We start from the raw sequence: 8,662 nt of genomic DNA, 5'->3' as shown, positions 1-8,662 counted from the left end.
TTACTGAGTAGTACTGGTATTAGTACTTCCCCTGTAGCAGAATACATTGACAGTGTGGTATTATAACATATTTTGGGGGGGTGAAACCAGCTCCATCCTTCCCCCCCCCCCCCATGCAGAGATGTCAAACACCCCCACCTTCCTCCTCCTCCTCCTCTTCTTTTCTCCTCCTCCTCTTTCCCCCCCCCCCCCCCACAAAAAAAACCTCCCCAAAACAACAAAAGCAGCTCGAGCATCAATTAAAGCCTCACCTGAAAGAGGAAGTTACTCCAGGAGGTGTCCATGTTTGAACCTTTAGCAGCTAACAGCTAGCAGCTAGCAGAAGAAGAACCGCTCCAACCGCTGCTAGGAGGCCCGTGTCTCCTCCACACCTGTCCGGGTTCCGAGGATGGAAATGTGTCCTGACTGCGGACGATAGTTAGCTTAAATCGGCTAATCAGTGATTCGGCTATGAGTCATGAATTCATCTGTTGGCGCCAAAATGGTTGATATCATACTTGTATTTAATGGTGCGTTTTAAAAAAATATATAATTTGCTTTTGTCGACTGTAATACAGATCTGGTGAATTGCATGCAAAAATAAAGAGATAATGTATAAAGAGAAGATGAGTAGGAGGTCGCGCTCATCATAGCAGCTGTTGACGGGGGGGGGGGGGGGGGGGGGGGGGGAGAAGAAGAAAAAAAAAAAGGCCGCAGCGTCGGGTCCCAAAGCCTCGGCGTTGCGTACAGCTCGTCCCCGATTTAGAGAGCTCCCGGTCGGCCGCGGTCCATGGCTCCGCCTCGGTGTTTCGATCGACGGGATGACATCTTTCTCTTTTTTTAAAAAAACACACTCTCTCTCTCTCCCTCTCGCGCGCCCTCCCTCCCTCGCTGTCTTTCTTCCTTTTCTTTTTTCTTTTTTTATCTCTCCTTCACCCCCTCTGTCCCTCTCCGCTTTAAAGGGAAAGTATTTTGAGCACGCGCCCACCCTCCTCGCGGACCTCGTCTCGTGCCGTGCCTCTCGCGCCCCCGCCGCTTCCCGGTAGGCCGACAAATAATGAAATCCGACATTTAAACCGAATCAGCTCGGCATGGTTGTTTTCCTCTTCTTCGGTTTTAAGATAAATAAAAACGGTGCTCGCGCCCGGTTCACCGGAACTTCTCTCCGCTAAGATGGTGTCGGGTTTAGTTAGAACGAGCTTTATCCCGTCCGGTGTCTCAAAGGTAACGACGCGCGCAAGAGCAACAGCTGGATTCACCAAACTCCATCCAGACTAGTTTAAAATGTCACGTGTTTGCTTTAAAGTCATTATAATAACCGTAATGATCACAAACAATTATGTTTTTCCATTCAGTAAGAACAACTCATTGATTCGGCATGCTTTAAAAACACAATGTAGTATTTAATTACTTAGAAATGTACACAAAAATACACTGCTTCTATTTGTGAGTGGGTTACACCAAATCCTAAAAAGTAATAAAAACTCAATTTCATGCAGGCTTGCTTTAAATTCATAATAATAATCATAATTTTCCGTAAAACACTCGACTGGCATTCACGGCCTTAATTTAGGAAAATACAATTCAAACGTTGTCTGCATGTGAATTCTGTAAATGAAAAGAATAAAAAATCTGTTTTTTATTGTCTTTATTTCAACAGTCAAAACACCTGCACTCATATTATATCATCAGCTGATATACATCTGTATTTCTTACTATATTATTATAATACATTCTGAGACACGAGTTCATCAAAAACAAACATTAATATTCCAACACTTTGAAACACACGAGGTCTTTAAATGTTCTAATACTCGGAGCTCTGAAACACGTCTAAAAAACTAACTAACATTATGAATGTTAAATACGCACAAACATTTAATAATCAGCAATAAATTATCAGAATCTCCAGAAATGAATACGAGAGTCAAACCGCTGTTTTCTGGTTGGTCTGTTGTCAGTTTAACCCAAATCAACACATTTTAAATAACAATAATAAAAACTAAATAAAAGAGGAATAAAGGTTTGTTTTAAAGCTTTTATAATAAATTAATAAATCTTTTATTTTCTGGATTAACCGTTTAATCATTTAGTCCACAGGAAATAATAAAAGATAAATGTTCATCACGGTTGTCTTAGTTTGTCCAATTAACTGCACAGAACTCTCAGATGTTTAATATATCGTATTATATCAGAGAAGACAAAGTGAACCGTCAAATATTAATGTTTCAGAAGCAGTGAGAGTACCGAGCAACGTTTAGAGGTTATTAACTGATCTATGAAGCGTTACTGGAAGATGAATCCACCATTAATAAAGACATGAAGATATCACATGAATAAACATCTCTCATGTCTTCACACTGCTTCTGGTTTACAGCATTCTAAATATGAATCAGTGATCATGTGGAGCTTCTGTTGTTCAGTGTAATGTGTTTACATCCACTAGAGGGCGCCAGAGCCAACGCTGAAGAGAAGGTTTCTATAACTCGTTAGTTTAAATGATTTATAAAGTTACAGATCAGAGCTTTATTAGAGGAACAGATCAATGAAGTTATTAGATGACAGATTGTGACGTAGCTCCGCTGCTTAGTTCCTTCTACAGCTTATTGTTATAATATCATTCATATTAGATGAATATGTTATTTATTCCTCTGGAACACTTCTGAATCTGAGTCTGTTTGATATCAGGAGAAATAAAACACTCTGAGTGAAGCGTGATGAGACATTATTCTTTGTCATTTTATATTGTGATGCAATAAATAAATGAAGCTCAGACGGATCAACAGTCTGAAAAGTTAATAATCGGACGTTTACATATTTGGTCATAAAACTCTGTTCCGTTTCTCGTTCTGTTTTAAGTGCACAACCCTTCAAATAATAAAGAATACATTAAAAACATGGTGGATTTCCCTCCTCCTCCTCCTCCTCCTCCCCCTCTCTCACTGCGTCTTCATGGTCTTCTCCCGTTCGGCGGCGTCCATGGCGGCCATGTTCTGGGAGGCGGTGACCAGGTGAACCAGACTGATGGCCGTCTTCAGGAGACAGATGATCCCACAGAGGCCCTGCAGCCAGTAGAGCCACGCTGCAGTACACAGAGTACACACAGTACACAGAGTACACACAGGACACAGAGTACACACAGGACACACAGTACACAGGTCAACACAGGGGAGGAGAGGAGGTACCCAGGTCCTTCACTGCAGTAAAAGTACTAATACTACAGTGTAAAAATACTCTGTTACAGTAAAAGTACTAATACCATAGTGTAAGAAGTTGTCAGATGAACGTAGTGAAGTAGTAGTAGTAGTAGTAGTACTACAGAGTACAGCTGGACGTCTTACCTGCAGGTTCCTGGATGTGATGGAGGAGGAAGAGGAGGCAGAAGAAGAGCTCATTCCCAGCACACATCACGAAGAGGACCGGCTACAGGACACACACACACACAAACACACAGTCAGTCTGTATACACACTATACACTGAGTGTGTGCGTGTGTGATTGTGCGTGTGTGATTGTGTGTGTGTGTGTGTGATTGTGTGAGTGCTCCTCACCTTGGAGGTGTAGTAGATCCTGAGGACAGGGTTACCAGAGAGGTCGATGCTCTTGTGACTGGCTGATCCCGTTATTGTTGAGCTGAGAAAAAAGTGAAGCCAAAGCTTCATGTGTTAAAGCTGCATTCTCTCTAGTGTCCACCAGGGGGCGACTCCTCTGGTTGTATAGAAGTCTATGAGAAAATGACTCTACTTCTCTCTTGATTTATTACCTCAGTAAACATTGTAAACATGAGTTTATGGTCTCAATCTCTAGTTCCAAGTCTTCTTCAATACAGCATGATGTTCATTTAGTACATTATGGTCCATTTAGAGTCAAACAGACCATAAAGCAGGGGATGCTTTAGGGCGGGGCTACACGGTGATTGACAGGTCAGGTTGACCTGTTAGCGATGACTCACCTGTGTAGGTGCAGCCAGTGGCTGGCGATGTCCACACACATGCTGAGCTGGAACAGGAAGGTGTAGGACGGGTAGAGCAGCGACAGGTTGACCAGCAGACACATGGTGGCACAGCGGTCCGTTAGCATGTCCATCATGGCCCCGAACTTAGTGGCTGAAAGAAAGATGAAACAAACAGGAAGTTAGAAGAAAAGTACCGAACAGTGAAATGATTTTTAGGTAACGGAGCCGAGGGCGACGTGTACGTACACTGGTTGAGAGCTCGGGCGGCGTGGCCGTCGAAGGCGTCCAGCAGAGCGCTGAGCAGGTAGCAGAAGACGGCGGTCCACGGACAGCACGGCATCAGACAGAAGGACAGCAGAGCCAACGCGATGCGGGCGTAACCTGCAGGTACAAGTACAACAAGTACTACATCAAGCTCTACTCTGACTGCTTCTGCTACTTCATACTACTTCTACTCCACTACATCTCAGAGGTACATATTGTACTTTTTACTGTCCTACATCTCAGAGGTACATATTGTACTTTTTACTGTACTACATCTCAGAGGTACATATTGTACTTTATACTGTACTACATCTCAGAGGTACATGTTGTATTTTATACTGAACTACATGTCAGAGGTACATGTTGTACTTTTTACTGTACTACATCTCAGAGGTACATATTGTACTTTTTACTGTACTACATCTCAGAGGTACATGTTGTATTTTATACTGAACTACATGTCAGAGGTACATGTTGTACTTTTTACTGTACTACATCTCAGAGGTACATATTGTACTTTTTACTGTACTACATCTCAGAGGTTCATATTGTACTTTATACTGTACTACATCTCAGAGGTACATATCATACTTTATACTGTACTACATCTCAGAGGTTCATATTGTACTTTATACTGTACTACATCTCAGAGGTACATATTGTACTTTATACTGTACTACATCTCAGAGGTACATATAGTACTTTATACTGTACTACATCTCAGAGGTTCATATTGTACTTTATACTGTACTACATCTCAGAGGTACATATTGTACTTTATACTGTACTACATCTCAGAGGTTCATATTGTACTTTATACTGTACTACATCTCAGAGGTTCATATTGTACTTTATACTGTACTACATCTCAGAGGTACATATTGTACTTTATACTGTACTACATCTCAGAGGTTCATATTGTACTTTATACTGTACTACATCTCAGAGGTTCATATTGTACTTTATACTGTACTACATCTCAGAGGTACATATTGTACTTTATACTGTACTACACCTCAGAGGTACATATTGTACTTTATACTGTACTACATCTCAGAGGTTCATATTGTACTTTATACTGTACTACATCTCAGAGGTACATATTGTACTTTATACTGTACTACATCTCAGAGGTTCATATTGTACTTTATACTGTACTACATCTCAGAGGTTCATATTGTATTCTGGAGGCCAAAGAAGCTAAAAGTACAACAATAAACAATAACAATAAACAAAGTAAAAGGTAAACAATACAAAATAAACTTGATTCCGTGTGACGTCACCTGAGATAGATAGATTACGTCATGGTTAATCTGGTGTGACTTGTCTCCCAACAGAATCACAGTGTGAAGGCTAATGCTAAGCTAGCTAGCTAACGCTAGAGACGATGGAAACCTACCGATCAAATTGGGAACGAAGAAGAAGATATTTTCCTCCGTCATCTTGGATGATTCAGCGTTTCGTCTCCGTCGTGTTTGGTGTCTGTGTAGCTTCGTGTTTTAACGTTTGAAAGAGAAACTAAACTAAAAGCGACAGTTGGATGTTTGTTGAGTGATGACTTCCTCACAGAAGAGAAACATCAAGTTTCTGTTTCCGGTCAGCAACAATGATAACACGACTTCCGCTACATTTTCAAAACAAAAGCGTAATGTTGACTAATTTAATGTTAAAGAATCCCAAATAAAAATCTATAAAAACTAAATAAAACCCTTTCAAAAATATTGTGGAAATTATTGTTATTATTGTTCACACTGCACAATGTATTGATGTTATTTTTAGATCCTAAAAGTTAGTAAATTAATCAATTAGTAGATGATCTATTTAATCTATTTCAATCATCAATAATAACTTCTGTAACTTCTGAAGCATATATATATATATAGCTTCTAAAATATGTTGGTTTGTTGTTTTGTTTTCTGTATTGTTGTTTGTTTATTGTTCAATAAAAAATAACGAAAATGTTTCAAAACATCAGCCGTTCTAAAGTATTGTCTGTTTTCAGAGGTGGAATGAAACTTAGTACTTTTACTCAAGAAGGATACTGTACTCAAGTACACATCTATGGTACTTGTACTACTTCACGAAGTTAATATTTTACTTTTTACTTCACTAAATATATCTGATAGATTTCAAATAAATATTTTTACACAGAAAACACATGAAGACTTCATAAAATATGATGTTTAGTTTAAAAATTAAACTCCCAAACAGTTTTATTAGCCCAATAATCAATTAATATATTAGTCCATAATACATTAGCTCATTAATCAATTAGTGGATTGACAGAAAATGAATTTAAAATGATTTTAACGGTCGTTTTTCATGTAAAAACATTTGCTGGTTCCAGATGAAATAACGTTAATAACGTTTTACTGATTATTACACGGATTAGCATTCGTACCTTTACTGTATCAGAGTATTTTTAAAGTGTGGTATAAGTACTTTTACTGTACCAGAGTAGTTTTACAGTGTGGTATTAGTACTTTTAATGTAATAAGTATTTTTGAAGTGTAGTTTTCGTACTTTTACTGAAGTATAGGATCTGAATACTTCCTACGCTGCCGTTTTTCTGGCAATCATTCACGTTGTCCTTTTATTTTGAAAGACAGAATATCTATTTCCGGTCTCAGTGACCACAGAGCGGCTCCGATTGGTTGGATGGTGACGTCATGTGACGCAGCCCACAGAGTGCAGACTGTAGCACGCGCCTCCCTGTTAACAACATCCTCCTGGAACAGAAAAAGCTATTTTTAGGTTTCCGGTCTCTGAGGTTACCGGAAGTACATTTTCTCCTGGACAAAAAAATAAAAGACGAAAATAACTTCATAATAAAAAAAATTACCCTCATTATTTTTCTTTATTACACAATTTTAAATATATATATATAAATATATATAAATATATATAAAAGAAAATATATAAACATATACAGTATGTGTGTGTGTGTATATGTATGTTTCCATATATATACACACACGTATATATTATTATATTATATATACATATATGTATGTATGTATATGCATACATATATGCATACATTTTTTATTAATTTTACTTGAAACGATATAAAAAAAAGAAATGCAGACTTTTATTCTGGCGGGGCCGTCCAGGCTCCATGTTTGTAAAATGCATTTTATATATTTAATCAAATAATTTGATGTTGAAGGAAAATGATATTTTTATGAAACAAAATTAATTATCTACCATATAATTCAATGATTTTTCTTGGCTGATAACTTTCAAAAATGTATATTTGACGTAAACATTTATGGATTAAAGGACATTAATGTTAAATAAGTGGTGGTCTAAGGTTTTTTAAACAAAAATAAAATGTTTGTTAATAAAATCCAACATGAAAACAAACAAACTTCTGTTTTTCTTCATTTATTTCTCCAAAATTATTCTGTTACGTTTCTGTACAACTCGTCTCTCAAACAGTTTGAACCTGAACGTCTTAAACTCGACTCCTGCTGTAAAAACAGTTTTAAATCCATCCATCCACATTTATAGTCATCTTCATCATCATCTTCATCTTTCCTGTCAGTTCATCCTCCTGCTGGCCTCAAACAAACAAACAGTCGGAGGGTGCCTCTGTTTTTGGAGGAAACATTTTGGACCGACATGAAAAACAAAGTAAAGGAACTCTTCATCACAGCAATGCATTTTGGGAAATTTGCTCGTTTTTTGGTCCATATGCTAATTTTTCTACCAGTTTGTTTGTTGTTTCTCTTCTGGATCACATTTGCTTCTTCAGCTTTCAGATGTCAAACTGTCCCTGAACGCACCACAGAGTTCAGGTTTAAGTTAAATAAATGAGCTGAAATAATTCGTTCATAAATGACTTAAATCAACCGACAGATTAATCATCAATTCATTCATTTTCTCTGTTTTATGTGACAAACTGAAAATCTGCTGCTCGGACAAAACGAGACATTTAAGGAATATTTTATGAAACAATAAATGAATCAAAAAAAGTAAAACAGATCAATAATCAGGCGGCGTAGTGGCGTGTTATTGATTAACCTGCAGATCTTATCTTTAATTTATCGATTGTTTACTTCTTAAAATGTGAAAATACGTTCTGTTAAAGTTAAAGATGTGAAACAGAGAAGATTGTTTAAATTTAAACATTTGAGAAGCTGGAAACTATATTTGAGATAAATCAATAATGAAAAATCTTCTGTTTCATGAAACTAATAGTTTCAGCTCTTAAATATGAGAAACTAATCTGCACATTAATAAACATAAACATCATCTGCTGCGTTAATCTGACAAAGAAGAAGAACATTTCCCAAAACGTTCCCTAAAAGTTGAGGACGAGAGAACACAGAAATCCTGATGTCAGTGAACTGCTCACAGCTTTAAATGGCAAAATGACTCCGGAATGATCTGCTCTCAAACTCTTTACAGAATAAAATGTTTAACATAAAAGTAATAAAACTACAGTTGGCAAAATGAAATC

General features: G+C 37.6%; 1 protein-coding gene across 1 annotated transcript; it reads right to left on the bottom strand.

Moving 5' to 3' along the window:
* Positions 1 to 1,358: 1,358 nt before the first annotated feature.
* Positions 1,359 to 5,796, bottom strand: cdipt (CDP-diacylglycerol--inositol 3-phosphatidyltransferase (phosphatidylinositol synthase)). Its single transcript, XM_076085171.1, has 6 exons — positions 5,597 to 5,796; positions 4,180 to 4,314; positions 3,931 to 4,084; positions 3,530 to 3,611; positions 3,321 to 3,402; positions 1,359 to 3,061 (listed from the first exon to the last, which is right to left on the bottom strand). Exons 1-6 carry the CDS (start codon positions 5,637 to 5,639, stop codon positions 2,919 to 2,921), a joined length of 639 nt encoding a protein of 212 aa, XP_075941286.1. The 5' UTR covers positions 5,640 to 5,796; the 3' UTR covers positions 1,359 to 2,918.
* Positions 5,797 to 8,662: the final 2,866 nt, after the last annotated feature.

The sequence above is a fragment of the Anarhichas minor genome, unplaced genomic scaffold (assembly GCF_050575085.1).
Source record: "Anarhichas minor isolate MPS153535 unplaced genomic scaffold, ASM5057508v1 ptg000140l, whole genome shotgun sequence".
NCBI classification, from domain to species: Eukaryota; Metazoa; Chordata; class Actinopteri; order Perciformes; family Anarhichadidae; genus Anarhichas; species Anarhichas minor.
The sequence above is the reverse complement of the archived record's forward strand: the minus strand, read 5'-3'. Positions and strand labels throughout refer to the sequence as shown.

What these genes read in the sequence shown, in the direction of transcription:
- cdipt (XM_076085171.1), bottom strand. Translation starts at nt 5,639, where the DNA reads ATGACGGAGGAAAATATCTTCTTCTTCGTTCCCAATTTGATCG. An exon ending in CGCCCGAGCTCTCAACCAGT is followed by an intron (nt 4,085 to 4,179) that starts GTACGTACACGT and finishes TCTTTCTTTCAG; the next exon opens with CCACTAAGTTCGGGGCCATG. An exon ending in GGATCTACTACACCTCCAAG is followed by an intron (nt 3,403 to 3,529) that starts GTGAGGAGCACT and finishes TGTGTCCTGTAG; the next exon opens with CCGGTCCTCTTCGTGATGTG.